At 39.9% G+C, this 19279-nt stretch overlaps 1 protein-coding gene and 1 non-coding gene across 2 annotated transcripts; one reads left to right on the top strand and one right to left on the bottom strand.

The window, feature by feature from the left end:
- MIR9858 (microRNA 9858) lies at nucleotides 522–599 on the bottom strand. The gene has a single exon (NR_128554.1). It is a non-coding gene; the product is annotated as a microRNA 9858 (primary transcript).
- Nucleotides 746–17496, top strand: LOC100154873 (carbonic anhydrase 2). Its single transcript, XM_001927805.2, has 7 exons — nucleotides 746–1031; nucleotides 2140–2337; nucleotides 10212–10330; nucleotides 10805–10897; nucleotides 12512–12574; nucleotides 14706–14861; nucleotides 16697–17496. Exons 1-7 carry the CDS (start codon nucleotides 998–1000, stop codon nucleotides 16814–16816), a joined length of 783 nt encoding a protein of 260 aa, XP_001927840.1. The 5' UTR covers nucleotides 746–997; the 3' UTR covers nucleotides 16817–17496.

Here is a 19279-nt window from a genome sequence, read left to right as displayed (position 1 = left end):
CTTATCTTTTTGCAAGACAGTCTTTCTTTTACCCAATTCCTGTGAAAAAAAAGTGATTTTTAGAAGTTTTGATTGCTTTAAATCAATACGTACTCCACTAGGAAGTCTCTCCTCTAAAGTGTATTTTGAAAGAGAAGAAAGAAGGTAGAATGAACAAACATTTGGTGAACATTTCAAGAGACCTTGACAGCTTTCAAGGAAATGCATTCTTCGGACTTGAATCGAAGACACCCTCTCCCTCCTTCTTGGTTTATTCCGCAGCCTTCCAGCAGGGGGCGCGTAGTTCTCAGCGTGATGCTTCTCCCTCCCTAGCGCCTCAAGGACCGTATCCCTATTTGCCCCAAGGTCATAGCTCCTAAGCAAGCCCGGGACGCCCGCGAGCAAGCCCTTGGAGCTAGAGACCTCGGCGTGGGTGGGGCCGATGGGGCGGGGCTGGAGTGCTCCTAGGCCAGGGATGCAATCACAAAGGGGACAGGGGATCAGAGATACCGGACGCGGGTCCTCAGCAGTCAGCGCCGCCGCCAGCCTCAGCGCTCCGGAGGGGGATGGGGTGCGTGTAGACGCTCCGCAGCCCAGTCCGACTCAGGAACCCCGGAGCCGCCGCCGCCACGCGCGCGGGGAGCACGGAGCCTCGTGGAGGCCCAGGGACCCGGGGCCGGGACCCGAGGTCGGGCCGCAGGCCGAGGGGAGACGAGTGGCGGGAGAGGAGCTCCTGAACCTGGCCCAGCGCCCGCCGAGAGGGCGTTCTCCCCGCCCCCGGAGCCTCGCCCTCCTGGCCCGCCCCGAGCGCGGGGAGATCACCTCCGCCCGTCACCTCCTCCCCCAGTCGCCCAGGTCCACCCAGGGCCCCTTCCCCCCGGCCGCCCCCGAGCACGAAGTTGGCGGGAGCCTATAAATACCAGCGACGGCGCGACCCGCGGACATACGGTGCAGGCGCTCCAGCAGCCGCCGCTAGACCGGCGCCAACTCCTGCCCTGCCCCTACCAGCGGCACGACCATGTCCCATCACTGGGGATACGACAAGCACAACGGTGAGTGCGGGCTGCGGGCGGGGCGGCGTCTGCGCCTGGGGCTCCGGGCCCCTCTGGGGCCCAGCAGCGCACGCACCTGCTATTTCCCGCTGCCGCCTGGAGCACCCGAGGCTCAGGTGCGCCCCCGACGCCTTGCCCGCGCGCCCGCGGCTCCCCGGCGCGGGATGCCCCCAGCTCAGAGCCGGAGTCCACTGTCGAGGAATCCCTGCGTCCAGCGGTGGCGCGCGGTGCCGGGGGAAGGGGGCGCGCAGAAGCAGCAGTGGGACCCAAGGACAGCCCTTCCCGGGTCACGAGCCGGAGACCATCCTATTCCGACCCAGGAGGAAACTAGGGCGAATTGTAACGATACATTTTAGTTATTGATCGCAGAGAAATTAGGGGACCCTATTTTCCCCCTACCTTACCCTACCCCCAGTTCATCTTCAGCACCACTTGTGGCTGAGACTCTCAGCACGAAGTGTCCCGGGGCATTTTCTTGGGGTGGTTTGAATCCACTGCGCTGATTTCTGAGTTTTTCCTTCGTCTCTCCGCTTCTAATGTTAGGAAGTCACCAGGAACCCGGCTTTATCGGCGTCACAGATCTGGGTTCTCCTGAACCAGCAGACCAAAGAGAAAAATGTGTCTAAACCACCTTGAGCCTCTTTGGGGGTTTGGGGCTTTCTAGATCGTGGGAATCCTAACCATTAAAGCAGGGTTGCCCTGCCTGAACAGTGATTCTGACCTTACTGATCTAGTAAAAGGACAAGAGAGAGGAATCCCCATCTGCTGGAATGTCTTAAGTGAGCTTGCATCGTCCAAATCCTAATCACAAGCCTAATGTCAGTCACTCAATGGCAGTAAAAGGAACATAAAATAGCTAATATTTATATGGTGCTCACTACTTGTTCTAAAAGCTTTTACGTATATTGATTCTGATTCTCACATCAACCTTTAATACAAATGAGGAAACTAAGGCACAGATTGTGTTTCACTAAAGTTATTCAGCTGTTAATTATGCCGCCAAAATTAGAGCCAGACAGATTGGCTCCAGAGCCATTGCTCTTTTCTAGGGGTCTGGGTTTGTCCTTCCCCACAGTGGGGGGTTCACACAGTCTCTTTTCAATCTCAGGACCTGAGCACTGGCATAAGGACTTCCCCATCGCCAAGGGAGATCGCCAGTCCCCTGTTGACATCAACACCAGCACAGCTGTTCACGACCCTGCCCTGAAGCCTCTGTCCCTTTGCTATGAGCAAGCGACTTCTCAGAGAATTGTCAACAACGGCCACTCTTTCAACGTGGAGTTTGATAGCTCCCAGGACAAAGGCGGTCAGTGTTTAAAAAATAACTTGTGCATTTCAGCCAGTGGCTGTTTTCGCAGCTTAACAGAAGCAGCAGCAAGACCCTCCTCTTAATACTACACTCTGATAATCTTCATTACGTTCAGTCTCTGAGAAGTAGGCTAATTATTTGCAAGTGGCAGGGGCCACTTCTCCCTGTAAAATTCCTGGTTTCTATGTAGGGCATTGAATAACTGTGATGTGCTTGGGAAAAGTCACAGAAGGCAAGGTCCCCTGGCATAGAGATCAGAAACAATGGGATTTGCAAAACCTGAACTTTTAAGACTTTCTAAAGTACTTGTTTCCCAAAATTGATGCTTATACTATAAAAAGCACATCCTAGGGTGATCTTCAAGGTAGCAGTGAGAAGAGTGATAAAAACCTGACAATTAAAATGCTAAAATTCTTGGAAACATTGTATTTATGACTATTTTCTTGGGCTAGAGTGATAGAAGTGGCAGTATATCTTAGTATCTACCTGGAAATTTATTTCATAAGTTTCAGAGTTTGTGGACATACTCAACCTATATGACAAAACCAGTTACCACAATTTATTTGTAATAGAGCTGTTTACAGAATGTCCATTGAATGCTGCTGCTGCTGCTTCTTCTTCTTCTTTTTTTTTTTCTTACTTAGAAATAGGAGAACAATCTCCTTCAGACATAGTAGCAGCCTTCTTTGCCCACTGGTTGATTTCATTGCCAATGTCCTATTTTCCTGAGTGGTTTCCTCTGAAGGATATTGAATGAATGGTACTACAAACACATTTTGTGTGGTGGTGGTGTGGAAGCAGGGGAAGCACTGGGACAAAATGAGAAAAGATGGAGACAACATTCAGTAATGCTGTCAAAATGTTGAAGTAGTGACCTATAGTACTCATATAAATGTATTATAATCATTATAATCAAGTTGACTCTTCTTTTTCAATAGTTATCTGATATATTCAGTACAGTTTTAAAAAATTTCTTCTTCCTTCCTCCTTTCCTGGGAATGATAGTAACTTAACCTCTCTTAATTTTTTGTTTTCTTAGTGTAAAATTGGAATAGCAGTAGCATCTGTTAACAGAAGAAGGATTAAATGAAACAAGGCATATAAAACCAGTTGCCTGACACGTAACAGTTCCTCAGTAAATGACCATTGCTGTTATCAGGTCTGCACACAATATAACTGCCTTTTATTAGGCCATTCCTGGTAGCTATTGCACCTCTGATAAGATTTTTGAAGAAAGTTTTTAATTAGCTTTAAGATTACTTCCCATCACTTGATGATATTTTAAAATCTTACTTTTATATTTCCCCAAATATCCCATTTATTATATTAAACTATGTGCTGATTTCTATATGACATTATTACACAGTAATATGTTTTACCATGAATATGTCTGATGGAATTCTACATGAGCAGTAACTGATTAGAGCCAGCCACTTTTTTCTAACTACTTCTCCTGGTGCATAACGCATACATTACTAAAGCAACTGGCCGTGTTTATTTTTATTTATTTATGTATTTATTTATTTACTTATTTATTTTTTATGGCTGTACCTGTGGAAGTTCCCAGCCAGGTGTTAAATCCAAGCCACAGCCACAATCTATGCCTGGCTCAGCTACAGCAATGCCAAATCCTTTATTTAACCCACTTTGGTGGGCTGGGGATCAAATCCAAGCCTCCACAGCCACCTCAGCTGCTGTAGTCAGATTCGTAACCCACTGCACTATTGTGAAACAGGTGAAAGCCAAGTAGTTAAGATAGAGGCTCAAACCCACGTCTTTAGAAACAGATGTAGAGTTTGTCTAGTTTTTATTTTTAAAAAAATTCCTGGGAGTTCCCCATTGTGGCTCAGTGGTAACATACCCGACTAGGATCCATGAGGATTCGGGTTCAATCCCTGGCCTCACCCAGTGGGTTAAGGATCTGGTGTTGCCATGAGCTATAGTGCAGGTCACAAATGTGGCTCGGATCTGGTGTTGCTGTGGCTGTGGTGTAGCTCCAATTCACCCCCTAGCCTGGGAACTTCCATATGCCGCAGGTGTGGCCCTAAAAAGCAAAAAACAAAAACAAAAACAAACTTACTAACACCAGTTATATACAAGATAAGCAAGGCATCTTGGGGACAGGATTGAGTCCTGGTCCCTCTCCTGTATCCCTAGGGCCCATGCTGGGGACACCTCAAATAGAAAGACATAGAAATAATAGATGCAGACAATCACTTTGATAAGTGCAACAAGAAAGTATTCCAGGGAAATATGGAAACATGAAGCGGGTTTGGAGTTGACGTCAGCAAGTCAGAAGAGACTTTTTCAGGGTAAATAACGTTTGTGCTTGAAGGATGAGGCTTGTCGAATTTCAGTATCTCGGAGGAGACTCCAGTCTAAAGGAAGTAGGAAACACAGGGGACTTGAGAGCTAGGCAGGAGGTACTGTAAAAACAAGAAAGAGGAGTGAATGTTAGAAAGACTTGTTCTCCTTTACAAATGAAAGACTCCTTTGTAATTTTGTCCATACCTCTTAAGCATTTTCAGTTGTTGTGATTAAACAAGGAAGCATTTTTTTCCTAGAATGCAGAATATAATATATGTTGATATTAAAACACATGTACAGGATGACAAAAGACAACTAAATCAATCATGCTATGAAAAGAAACACCCTTTAGACTTCTTTTTTTTGAAAACCCTAGACTCTCAAGTTAGAACAAATGGTAGAGATACTCTAGTCAAACTCTCTTAAAATAAACATGAAGAAACAGAATGCTCAAGAGTTTAAGTTACTTGCTCATAGTCTCCTTCCTAGTGGTTGGAGTGAGCCTAAATGGCAGCCACTTAGAAATAGAAATTGAATAAGAATCTTTGAATGACAATCATAGTATTTACTGGGTACCCACCTGTACCTATTGGAAAAAACTGATAGACTTTTCTGCTTACTTAGGTCTAAAAATAATTTTTCATTTTGGTCACTCAATATCTTAAAATCGACAGTTTGTCGTCTCTTTTTGTTAGGAATTATTTATACAATGTTCACACGTTTAGATATACTTTATTTTTCTACATTTAAATGCCTCGCAGTTCATTTACTTTTTTTCCCCTTCAGCGAGATTTCAGTCTTCTAGAACTTCTCATAGACAGATTTTCAGGTATATCCTAAATGTTATATCCAAACTTAAAATACTTGTGTATCAGAAACTGAGTTGATAGAATTTACTGCTATGTTTCAGTTTCAGAGAATTCTTTTTAAATGTGCAGTTAATAAGCTTTAACTAGAAGCTTGAGTTAAAGCTCTCATCAATCTTCTGAATTCCTTTAAAAATGAACTACCTTAAATTAATGAAAAATTGTTAATCCTATTAGATTTTTTTAATTATTAAAAAATAACTCTCCCTGCTTGAGATCTTTTATTACTTGCTTTTTCTGGGAGAAAAGAATGGTAGTCAAATTATTAACTCCTGCTAACTTATTAACTTTTATTAATGAGTTTAACACTCTCCAGCTTTATTGCAAAGTTAGAGGCAAATATTGAAAAACCAATGCTCGAATTACTAGGCCAACCCATAACTCTCATATCGTTTCTGTTTTTTAGAAGTTGAAAATTTTAAAATCTGTTTTTATTATTTCAAGAAAGAGAAGGAAGGAAGCTGAGTTCACCTGTGCTCATTTCAAGTAGACCATTGTTTGTATGATATAATGGACCTTCATGCATGAGTTCTGCTTGAGTATCATCAGGGATTTGCTTTTGGAACTTTAACATTTTCCTTTCACAAACAATGATAAGTTAAAAGGAAACATAATGGGAGGGCTTGTCCTGCATAATGTTAATGCTGTGAGCAGGACACTAAGCTTCTATCAAACTGACAAAACCGGGAGTTCCCGTAGTGGCGCAGTGGTTAACGAATTAAACTAGGAACCATGAGGTTTCGGGTTCGGTCCCTGCCCTTGCTCAGTGGGTTAATGATCTGGTGTTGCTGTGAGCTGTGGTGTAGGTTGCAGACACGGCTCAGATCCTGTGTTGCCGTGGCTCTGGCATAGGCCAGCTGCTACAGCTCCAATTGGACCCCTAGCCTGGGAACCTCCATATGCCCTGGGAGCAGCCCAAAGAAATATCAAAAAGACAAAAAAAAAAAAAAAAAAAACATTCTAGACACTGTATTTCATTATGTTCATGTCAGAGAGTTTCTTGCTTTTGTTCTCATAAAATTGCCACATACTTGCAACTAAAAACTTATATTCCTTTGATTTTTTTTTTTTTTTTTTGGCCTCATTTGCAGTCATGTGGAAGTTCTTGGACCAGGCAGGGATCAAATCTGTATCACAGCAGCTACCCAAGCCACTGCAGTGACAACATGGGATCCTTAACTACTGAGCCATCAGGGGAACTCCCTTTTCCTTTGAATTTTAATTTTGCTTACACTAGTGAAAGTGACAACCAAATATTTTCACTATTTTAAAAGAATGGAATGTGGGCATCCTTTTTTCAGATTTGTCTACATTGACCTTGTTTTTTTTAACCTTAGTAGGTAGCCATAGGATTATTGGCCACTGACAAAAAAAAAAAAAACATATTTAATAAATTCTAAATTATTCATAGAGAAGATTATTCACCTGCTAGAAATATGTTTTTAATGGAGAAATAGTTTATTTATATTAATAAATCTTCCTTTTTTATTTTTAATTTGCCTAAGTATCTGATTTAATTCATAATATTTGAATGACTTAATTTTCACAATTTTCATATAATATACATAAGTAATATGTATAGATAGATAATAATATAGATAATATTTAGTGCTTATTTTGTGTTTTATATATGGTATGTACAACTGATTGGAAAATCATAATAGTTAAAATCTATCTGGGCTCCCAGTTTTGAGATTTGGATTAAATTAAGTTTGGAGGAGTCTTGGAAAAGATATTGTGTCTTTGAGTAGAGAATCCCATTTATGTGTCTCCATCACTTGGGGAACAGATTTCTGTGCCCCAATAAATCATTGACTCTTCCGAGCCTCACTAACATAGCTAGATTTTACAGAGGAAAAAAAACATGCAGTTAGCAATTTCTGTTATTTTTAAAAGTTATTTTTGCATTAGAAAACTTTTTTTTTTAATTGGGATAGTTTTTTTATTTTTTATTTTTATTTTTTTTGTCTTTTTGCCTTTTCTAGGGTTGCTCCCGCGGCATATGGAGGTTCCCAGGCTAGGGATCTAATCGGAGCTGTAGCCACCTGCCTACATCAGTGCCACAGAAACGCGGGATCCGAGCCGCATCTGCCACCTACACCACAGCTCACGGCAATGCCGGATCCTTAACCCACTGAGCAAAGCCAGGGATCGAACCCGAAACCTCATGGTTCCTAGTCAGATTTGTTAACCACTGTGCCACGACGGGAACTCCTGGGATAGTTTAGAAAGTAGCATGAAATGAACAAATTAAGTAGATCTACCATATAGTGCAAACTCCCTGTCTTTAACCTGGTCTTTCCTATTTCTCAAATAAAAAGATGAATGCTATCGTTATTAGAGTTTATGGCAATTTATTATTATAACAATGTTTTGAGGGATTTCACTGACTAAACTCCATGATAAAAATTTGCGAGAAATAACCAGTTAGTTGAAGAAGACCAGAAATGCTGCTTTTTTTTGTGGCAGTTAAACTAACAATTCAATAACCTTTCCTAGTTATAATGGGCTTCTAATCTACATAGCAACATAGTTTTATTTTAATGGGAGCTCAAACAGGTATCTGGGAATAATAGATTAGCAGTGAATGTGTTTCATCATTGAATCCAGAGCATTTCTTTCTTTCCTTCTTTCTTTCTTCCTTTCTCTCTCTCTCTCTCTCTCTCTCTCACTTTCTTTCTTAGTATTAGCAAGGCTTGTTTGATAAAAGCTCATATACTCTTGCCTAATTCCAAATCATTTCTAAAATAAGATCAGTTACCTCAGATGCTTAATATGATTTTATTTAACTAATTCTACCACTTGGCTGAATAAGTGATGTTACAAATGGTTTTTATGATCAGCCAGTTTAAAAAAGTAGTTATAAAGGAATTAGTTTTGGTATCAATTCACTTTGTAAACATATATTCTTTTGTTTTAAGGATATATCATCATGAAAATTCCTTCCTTTTGGAAAAAGTCTATTTGGGGGTATATGGGTAATTCTTTCCCTATCAGATTTTTTAAAAGTACTTTTATAATAAGTTGTTTTTAAGTTTCAAGAGATGTAATTTTCAGAATACATCCAAATTCAGGTTTCTTAGTAGATCTGTAATTTGTTCTCTCTCTTCGTTTTAACTTGTTCTCTCTCTTCGTTTTAATTCTTTTCTTCTCCTGGCCTATTGTAAGACAGAGCTGGCAGCTAGAGGTTATATCAGGAGCCACAGAAAGGCCCAACCCCCTAAATATCCTCCAGCCAGCTTTATCTTTTCTTTGAATAGATGAATGAGTGTTGCTACCATCTAAGCATATTTAGGTGAAGCTGAGCGAACAGACTTTATTGTACAGACTTCGTCCCTTGGTTTTACAAAGCACAGTAAGTTTGGGCTCATTACTTTCTAGAATTATAAACAAAAGCTGATAAAATAAATTTATAGCAACAGATAATCTAATCCCAGTCTAGAGAAATAAAATTGAAGTAGTAGAATTAAACTAATTGTAAAAGCTTTTAAATATATTCGTTAAATCCCATTAGTACATGTAAGTTAGGTAAGAGGCTTCTGGTGAGGGTTAGGGGAAACAGTGATTTCTTACTATTTTAATCCCCTCTTAAGACAGCTTATTAATCATCTACAGATAGACTGTAGTCTAAGAATGTGATTCCTAGTATGGTTTTTACTGTAACAAAGTTACATTCATACCAGAACAATAGAATCATGGGATAGTTATGAAAGTTAGAATTTTTATTTTTATTTATTTATTTATTTATGTATTTTATGCTTTTTAGGGCTGCAGGCACAGCACATGGAGATTCCCAGGCTAGGGGTCGAATCAGAGCTGCAGCTGCCGGCCTGTGCTACAATGCAGCTGCATCTGCAACCTACACCACAGCTCATGGCAACGCTGGATCCTTAACCCACTGAGTGAAGCCAGGGATCAAACCTACAACCTCATGATGACTAGTCAGATTCGCTTCCACTGCACAACAATGGGAACTCCTGAAAGTTAGAATTTTTAGAAAACACTATGCACTGCATCTCAAGGATGATCAATTGATTCTTAGTGAAGAGTAAATAATTGAATGTATGCATTTTACAGATGAGAAAATAAAGGTCAGAGAGTCTAAAGAGAACATTTTGAGGCTATAAAGATAATTAGTAGCTGCGACCATCCAAATTCTAAAGAATTTGGGAAGCCTGTGCAAGGAAAATTGATTATATACCCTGAAGATCAAGAGTATGCTTATTATTTCATAAGTTTTGATATATAAAAACTGATATCAGAGGTCAGTAGAGCCAGCTGAAGGTCAGTCCTTGGACTGTGCTTGCAGGGGTGTACAGCAGACCAGCAGTAGCAAGCTGCTGCAGGCACTTCCTCACTGATTCACATTGGAATTAATAGTTCCCCTGAAAATTTCCTCTCTCTGAACCTGGACCTGTGATTTCAAAACAAAGCCAGGAGACAAGTATCACTGTGCTCAGAAAACAGATGGGAAAAGTATCCATCCCTCAGTCAGCACAAGTGAAGGGAAAAAAACATGAAATCATTTGTTCAGTGCTGTCAACTAAACCTGAGTTCTGGATTTAATTTTCACAGAGTGAAAATGTTGCTTTAGGCAACATTTAGTCCTATAAAATGTGATTAAATCATGTCATGTTCAGTAGTGTGTGTTTCATGTGCATGTGTTTATGTGTAAACATATATATTTTTTATTTTTAGTGCTGGAAGGTGGACCTCTTGCTGGCACTTACAGATTGATTCAGTTTCACTTTCACTGGGGTTCATCTGATGGGCAAGGTTCTGAGCATACTGTGGATAAAAAGAAATATGCTGCAGAGGTAAGACCTTTTTTTTTTTTTTTTTGTTCTTTCAAAAGCTTCATTTTGTAAACTCAGACCAAGCAAACCACTTCTTTTACAAAGGATCTTCACATTTGCTTCTTACAACCTTTGTTTGTGATATTACGATTAAGACTACAAAACTTTCTCTACAACTTCTTTGGACACCGTTTGTACAAAGTTAATGAATTCGAACCGGAGGATCCTGTTTTAATGTAAATCTAGAAATAAACCTTGTGTCTTCCCTCAAAAATATGCAACTCTTAGAGTCGCATATTGTCTTAGAGTCAATGAAATCACTTGCTACCCTGCCAAGTGGTGGATAATTAGAATATTTTTTTAAGTTTAGATTTAAACTTATCCACTTTTTTCCTTTTCTTTGGTAACCTCTAGCTACAAAGAAAAGAGCCTTAGATAGCTCTGTAGGCTTTTATCATGTAAATCATTTGTTTGTGGTTTTGTCTCCTGCTTTAGCTACACTTGGTTCATTGGAACACCAAATACAAGGACTTTGGAGAAGCTGCACAACAGCCTGATGGACTGGCTGTTTTGGGTGTTTTTTTGAAGGTTGGTTGATGGCCTAATTCTTTTTTTCCCCCTGTTTTCAAGAAAGGTTAAGGGGACAGAACATTCCTAACAAACAAGACATTCAACATAGAGCCTAGGAAATGCCTTTGGCTCTGAAGTATTTTCATGTTTATTTTCCTTCCATATCCGCTAGTAGCAGTAGACATGGAGGTCAAAAAGACAAGTCCAGGGGGTACCATTTAGATGTAAATGTGAACCATGTATACAGCTGAATTATGAAATGAGAAAGAGGTATACTTTGGATGAAAACTAGTATTTTTTTTTTTTTTTAATTCAAGCTTAAGCTAGAGAGCACTATTCCTTGATAGGCAATGCTAAATTAAGACCAGGTTTTGGAGTGAAGGACAGCAACCCCATATTGAAGAATTCAGGCAACAAAAGCAGGACATACAGGTTAAGTTGCCCTCTGGGCACCTGTAAACCCAGTGGAAAAAGGTCTGGGCTGGAGAGTCATGGGTCCAGAAATCATTTGTCAAGGTGGAAGGTACAACTATTTGTGAAATCATCCAAGGAAAGCATGAAGAGGGAGAGGATAGAGCTGCTGCACAAGCAACCCTAAGGAACTACAAACTGTAAGGAAAGATGCTAATTAAATAACTAAAAAGGTATTCAAGAGTTAAGGGATATTTTAGAGGCTGGAGGGTAGAAGGAAAGCCATAAGAGGGGAGAATTTTACAAAGGAGGGAAGATAATTGTGCAAAATCCTGTATGAAGATCAAGGTAAGTACTTGAATGGTGATCTTTGTTTTGGGCATTGGAGGTCACTGGTGACGTTTGACAGGGTAGTTTCAGGGGAACTGTAGGCGTGAAGGTGAAACCCCACGGCTCAGATTGGGACTTGAACCCATGTACTAGGACTCTAACCCAGCCAAGACTCAGATTGGGATTTGAACCCACTGTTTTTTTAATTAAAATCACACACTTGGTCCCAGGATTTACTGAAGTTCAGATGCTTTATGTCTCAGTGCAGAAGGAATTCAGCGAGAGGCAAAGTGATAGGTAAGAAGCAGACTTATTGAGAGAGATAGACAAAGTGTGGGTCATCTCAGAAGGTAAAAGTCCCAAAAGGCGAGTTTTTATGGGGCTGGGTAATTTCAGAGGCTAATGAGAGGGAGTTATTCCAACTTTTTGGGGAAGGGGCAGGGATTTCCAGGAACTGGGCCAGCACCCACTTTTTGGACTTTTATTGTTGGCCTTGGAGAACTGCCATGGCAACTGTGGGCATATCATTTCACTGCTAATGTATTACAGTGAGTGTATAATGAGCTCAGGGTCCACTGGAGGTCAAACCTTTCACTGTCTTGGGCCTTGTTGGTTCTAAGCAGTTTATATCATGTCCTCAATGGGTATGTCATTCTTTTAGAGGTTGTGCCCTGCCCGCTTCCCTCCTTTTCCAGAGGCAGAAGGATGTTGTCAATGAAAGTAGGAAAGTTTGTGGTGCCAGTGTAACCAAACTAAGACTGATGGGTGTCATGTAGCAACCAATGGGTTTTGGTTCACAATTTGGAGAAATTTTACTGTAGAGCTGCCCAAATCAAAACTGGTGAAGTGCCAACTGGAATACACTATCTTGTCCTTTGTTTCTTTCTATAGATTGGCAATGCTCAGCCAGGCCTCCAGAAAATCGTTGATGTTCTGGATTCCATTAAAACAAAGGTACAGTTGAAGTTTTTGCCACCTCAATAAGGTATCTATTGTTTCTGGTACCATACTCCACTAATTTTTGAAAATTCTTTTGTGTAAGTTGAGTAGTCTTGGTTTTATGTGTGGTGCTTAGATGAGCAGTTAACAAAGGGAAAATGTTGCTTATATGTTTACTTATATTTATCCAAAAGTTGATCTTAATGCTTGTATAATTTTAAAGGCTTGTATTTATTGAATCTTGCTTCCCATCATTTGGACATCCGTATGCAAGAGTCAGAGAATCTCATGATTGCAAGGAGACTGAAAGATCATCTGGTCAAATTATTTACTCATTCATACGGCTGATATTTGTTAAGTACTTACTGCATGCCAGTCACTTTGTTAATCTAGGAAATACAATGGTGAACACGGAGAATAAGCTCCTGCTTCGTGGAAATTTGTATTCTATGACCTCTTTGAATTCATGTTTAAATCCTCTCTCCAGCACAGTTGTGGAGGTCATGGAGCATCTGCTTAAATTCTACCATTGCCAGTGGCAACCTGACTTTATAAAGCTCATCCTGAAATTGAAGCAGCATCTGTCTTCTGAAATATCTTCTGAAATACTCACTTTTACCCTGAGCTTGAGCCCTTTGGTTCATATAGAATAAATCTGATCCAAATTTAATCTGAACATGAATTTAAAAAGATATATACACCCCCATATTCATTGCAAAATTATTTACAATAGCCAAGATAGGAACAGCGTAAGCATCCCATAGTGAATGAATGAAGAAAAGGCGGATTACACACACAATGAATTAAGCCATAAAAAAGAATGAAATCATGCCATTTGTGGCGATATGACTGGATCTTGAGGGCATCAGGCTAAATGAGATGTCAGATACAGAAAGACAAATAGCATACGAACTCTTATGTGGAATCTAAATAAACAAAACCAGCTCAAGGATGAAGAGAAAGATTGGAAGTGGGAGTGGGCCAGACAGGTGGAAGGGGTCAAAAGGTATTTCCAGTTATAAAGGAAATAAGTCTTTCCAGTTATAAAGTAAGTCAGTCTTGGGGATGCAATGTACAGCATAGTGGCCATACTTAATGACACTGTGTTGTATGTTTGAAAGTTGCCAAGAGAGTAGATTTAAAAGTTCTTAATCATAAGAAAAAAAATTCTGTATATGTGTTGACAAATGTTGACTAGACATATTGTGGGTATTCAAATCCTAAGTAATTACACTGTATTCCTAAAATTAATATGTCAATTATATCTCAAAAAAAAAAAAGAGAGAATACCCTAATCTTTCTTCCATGTGATCCTCTGTCAGCCTTTCACCTACCCCAAGCTAATTATCTTGAGTTCCCTTTAACTAGTCTCACATGACAGTTTTCACTTTGTGGCAACTTCGTTACTTCTGGTAACTCTTTTGCTTTTGTTGCCTTAAAAGCCTGTTGTCCAAAACTAAATGCAGGTCTTCAGTTCTGACCCAGCCATCAAATGGAATATGAAGACAACTACCTCCTCATCAAAGATACTATATTTTATGTTACTGTGACCTAAAATTGCATCATTTCAGTGGCAGTGGTTTGACTGTAAATACTGGCTATGATCAGTTAATTAAAAATATAAGGAATTATTTGAGAGGACTAGATGAGAAAATGGACACGTGAAATTAACAGGTTCCCTTACATATCTAATTTGTATGTCAAATGTCTTCTGTTAATTGCTTATTATTCTATTTCTGGTGAACATGGAACTTCTCTTTTTAAAAAAGTTAAAAAAAATTAAGGCGTTCCTGTTGTGACACAGCGGAAATGAATCTGACTAGGGACCATTAAGCTGCAGGTTCGATCCCTGGCCTCGCACAGTGGGTTAAGGATCCGGCATTGCTATGAGCTGTGCTGTAGGTTGCAGATGCGGCTTGGATCTGGCATGGCTGTGGCTGTGGCTGTGGCCAGCAGCTGTAGCTCCGATTTGACCCCTAGCCTGGGAACCTCCATATGCCGCGGGGCGGGTGAGGCCCTAAAAAAAAAAAAAAAAAAAAAAAATTAAAAGTATTCTGGCTATTGGAGGAGATTATTTCTGTTTCTCTGGCCTCCTGCCTACTCTGGTCATGTGACGTTTTTAACCCATGTGTTTGCCTTGTTCCAGGGTAAGAGTGTGGAATTCACTGGCTTTGACCCTCGTGACCTCCTCCCCGGAAGCTTGGACTACTGGACCTACCCAGGGTCCCTGACCACCCCCCCTCTCCTGGAAAGTGTGACGTGGATTGTGCTCAGAGAACCCATCTCTGTTAGCAGTGGGCAGGTCCGTTTTCTAAAGACAGCAGAATATTCATTCCAGGCAGAAGGGCTTTACCTTTGGACTCAGACAGACCTGGGGTTTAATCCTCCTCCTGCTGCTTCTAGCTGTGCCACCGGTGCTTAGGAGATAATCAGCAATGAATAAATAGTTGCTGTGGTTAGCCGTTAACCTTAGGCAGTATTTTTTCTCCTCCAAAACTGGCTAAAACTGAGGATTACCTAGGAAAGGTGTCTGTCACCTGATAAATGCTTTTTTTTTTTTTTTTTGCTAAGCTGTGAGGAAACTGAAGTCCAGAAGAAAGAGATTTTATATTCAAGGTACATAGGTATTGGTGATAATTCCTAGCCTCCTGCTCACTTAACTAAGAACTTACTGCAGTTTTATTTATGTCCAAATATTTTTCTGGAGTCTGATGAAAATAAGAGTCATTCTTTGCAGAAAAAGTATCTATTAAAAGTCACTCCATGGAACCATGAGGTTGTAGGTTTGATTCCTGGCCTTGCTCATTAGATTAAGGATCTGGTGTTGCTGTGAGCTGTGGTGTAGGTCGCAGATGTGGCTCAGATCCTACGTTGGTACAGCTGTGGCATAGGCTGGCAGCTGTAGCTCTGATCTGACCCCCAGCCTGGGAACCTCCATATGCCACAAATGCGGCCCTAAAAAGCAAAAAAAAAAAAAAAAAAAGTCAGTCCATGGAGTTTTTGTTGTGGCACAGTAGTAATGACTGACTAGTATCCATGAAGATGTGGGTTTGATCCTTGGCCTTGCTCAGTGGGTTAAGGATCTGGTGTTGCCTTGAGTTATGGTCTAGGTTGCAGCTCGGATCCCATGTTGCTTGGGCTGGTGGTGTAGGCTGGTAGCTTCAGCTCTGATTTGACCCCAAGCCTGGGAACTTCCTTATGCTGCAAGTGCAGCCCTAAAAAGCAAGAAGAAAAAAAAGTTCACTGCAGGTTGAGTTAGCTTAGACCAGACACACTTGACGCACTTACATTTCATATACAGTGTAGTTTGTGCCAATCAAGTGACTGATGCCTTGTAGTGACAATTGTTGTACATGTTACAGTAGTTAACTTACATGGACATTGACTTCCTTAGGGGGTGACTGAGGGAATATTAGTGGACCAGAGAGATCAGGTTCAAGGCCATTGATTCATAGGAGGCTACATTACTTCCCCAACACCCTTCTTCATTTTAGTCAAGTCTTGCTTAGGGAAAGGGACATGCCACTTTGCAAAAACAACCTCAGAGAAGGAAGAGACTAGTTCAGGGTTGCACATGTTACATCACGGCATTGGGAACTGAGACAAATTTAAAAAGGAGTCATAATTAACCAAAGATAAGGATTCGAAGTCCCAGCCTAAGCAAATTCATTGCTGTGTTTCTATATGTTTAAGCAGAGAGGTCAGCCCATCATTTGGTCCTGGAGCTTGCAGATCCCACTTTATCTAATCGTACAGATGTTGTAGTTTATCTTCCCTGTGGCAAAAAAAACCACGAAACTTTAACTTGGATCCAGAATTGCTATTATTACTTTACATCCCAGAAGTATATTTATAGGGATTATGGAATTGAAAGAGGAAAAAACAAGCTCACTGAAAATTTCCTTTCAAATGATGGCAATATTTTGTATGTATTTTCTAGAAATGGATTTGTTATATAAAAGCAGACATATGTAATCTCTATGTGATTATATAGCTATGGGGCGACAAATTAAATCTTGAACATTGATACATGGTACTGTGAGTCTTAGGGATTGTATTTTAAGATTTAATACAAGCACATAATTGAATACTTTTGGGAAACTTTTTCATCTTGTCATCTTTGCTTTTGTCTTTTAGATGATGAAATTCCGCACCCTGAACTTCAACAAGGAGGGTGAACCTGAACACCCGATGGTGGACAACTGGCGCCCAACTCAGCCACTGAAAAATAGACAAATCAGAGCTTCCTTCCAATAAGATGGTCCTAGAGACAGCGTCCAGCGAAGAATCTTTGGCTTTCCCTTAGCACAAATCCACCTTGGTGAACTGGTCTCTGGCTGCCATGCATCTGGTTTTCTAGATCCTTCATCTCTCACCTGACATGCTTACTACTGAAATGTGAAAACCTAGACCAATTGTTATGCTTGGCAGAATTGCTGTGATTTGTGCTTTGCTTATGGTAGTAGCTTTTCTCTAATGGAGAATATAATATATGGAGTAGGAGAGAAGTACCTTGATGTTGTTCATAGCACGTGGGATAATGAGCACTCACAATTGTTCACTGAAATGCCATTTTTAAACAGTGAGAAAGTAGGATGAGTACAAATCTATATAATGAGATAAACTGAGCTGTGTAATATAAATCAGGTAAAGTCATCATGATCCTATGTAATGTATATCAGAGAAAATAAATGTTTGTGATTCCCAGATGATATATTAAAGAAAAAACTTTAATTCTTATATATTTGTAGCAATGTTATCTTACATCTGAATTATGTCATAATTTAGTGACTTTTGAACTCTGGAGATATAAATGAAGTATTATCTGTAAAAATTGTTATAGTTGTGATACAGAGTATATTTACATTCAAATAATATATCATAACTTAATAAATATTGTATTTTAGATACATTCTCTAATAAAATCCAGAATTCTATTTTGGGTTATTTTGTACTGGGCAATGGGTTATAGTAGAGGAGAAAATGTCTATTTTTATAATTTGATTTAATTCACTGTAAGCCATCATAATTGGCTTACTTACGATTGAATGAGTCTCCATAAAAGCAAAAACCCTGAAGATCATTTATTATTTCCAAGCACTGTTTTAAGTGCTTTCTGAGTACCTGCTCTGCAATCTCCTTGAGAAGCTTGTCTGGATCGAACCTGCAGTAGAGGAACTGGTGACATGAAAAGCAGGAGCAGCGAGGGCATACACCCTGAATCAACATACGCTCCTTGGAAATACAGTAAATAAAAATCCATTTCATTCATAAAGGGAACCCAAGTGGTACCCAGAAGTAAGAGTCATTTGACTCTTGGAAAGGTAAATTATACCTACTACAAGTAGAAAGGAGATGAATAGATGAAATACCAATCTCCCGCTATTTCGGCTGCTTTGGATTTAGCTTCCTGCCCAGACCATGGGCTGTTTGGCTAATGAGCTATTCTGGGAAGCCAAGTTCAATGTAGAACTCAGATTCCACACTCCAGTGAATAAAACCTCTTTGTTATCAGAGATAGATGACTCTCTAAACTCACTCTCAGGTCTTTCCTACAGAATTAAGCTGAGTTTTGTGTAGGAGAAAGATCATAAGCTTTGGCATTTGATTATTTGTTTTGAAACCCAGCTCCTCTTAATCTCTCTGATACCAGGTGTAAAAAGAGGATAACACCCAGGGTATTCATAATTATATGAGGTAATGTCTGGTATATAAGAGGTGGTCAAAAATAACACATTTAAAAATTTTTTGTGTGTGTATGTGTGAGTCTCATTTTTTCTTAGAAAAAGAAACAAAAAAGTTTATTTTTAGCAACAAAAACTCATTTCATTTTTTCTAAATAAAGATAGAGAAGTTTGCTTGTTCTGCAAATATTGCTTCCAAACAGCATTTTTATATACAGTGTCTTCTGTTATAATAGCCTACCAACATAGATAAGTACCCACAGTGCAACATTGGCTCATCAAGGGTTCACCTTGCATACACTCATCACTTAAAGAAACAAAAGGATTTGTCAAACCAGAACTGTTTTTGTCAAGGCAGGTTTTTTTAAATAGGTGGATAGTTTTTCTCAAAAGAAAACTTAGGTATTTACATATTTCTAAACAGTAATGGTGACATTTGCAAATAACAGTTTATGTGGAACAAGGCTTCTCTAATTTCTGGTCGACTGCTTTGGGTCTAGGACCCACAAAGCTAACCTTTAAAAGAACTGGGTATGAACTAAAAGTAAAGCTACTCCAGGTGAGCTGCTAGGGCCTCTTCTAAATATGTCTGTTTTTTTTAATAGGGCTGCACCTGCAGCATATGGAGGTTCCTAGGCTAGGGGTCTAATCAAAGCTGTTGCTGGCAGCCTACGCCAGAGCCACAGCAACGCCGGATCCTTAACCTACTGAGCGAGGCCAGGGACTGAATCCCCAACCTCATGGTTCCTAGTTGAATTCATTTCCCCTGCGCCGCAACAGGAATGCCCTCTTCTAAATATGAAATGATTAATTTAATTTGTGCATATTTTTACTGATTGGTTTACACTTATATATGGAAACAGAAACTTGTCAACAACTGAGTTAAGATGAATTATCATGTACATAATAGATGATCTCTAAGTTCTGCAATGAAAACATTTTACATCACTCACAGCTGGAATTACATTGAATCAAGAGATACTATTGTCTTTAGTTTTTTGAGAAATGAAAAAATTCCACAAATTATTAAGGTATA

The sequence above is a fragment of the Sus scrofa genome, chromosome 4, assembly GCF_000003025.6.
Source record: "Sus scrofa isolate TJ Tabasco breed Duroc chromosome 4, Sscrofa11.1, whole genome shotgun sequence".
Classification (NCBI taxonomy): Eukaryota; Metazoa; Chordata; class Mammalia; order Artiodactyla; family Suidae; genus Sus; species Sus scrofa.
Note: the sequence above shows the minus strand (reverse complement) of the source record. Positions and strands in the feature narration are given on the sequence as shown.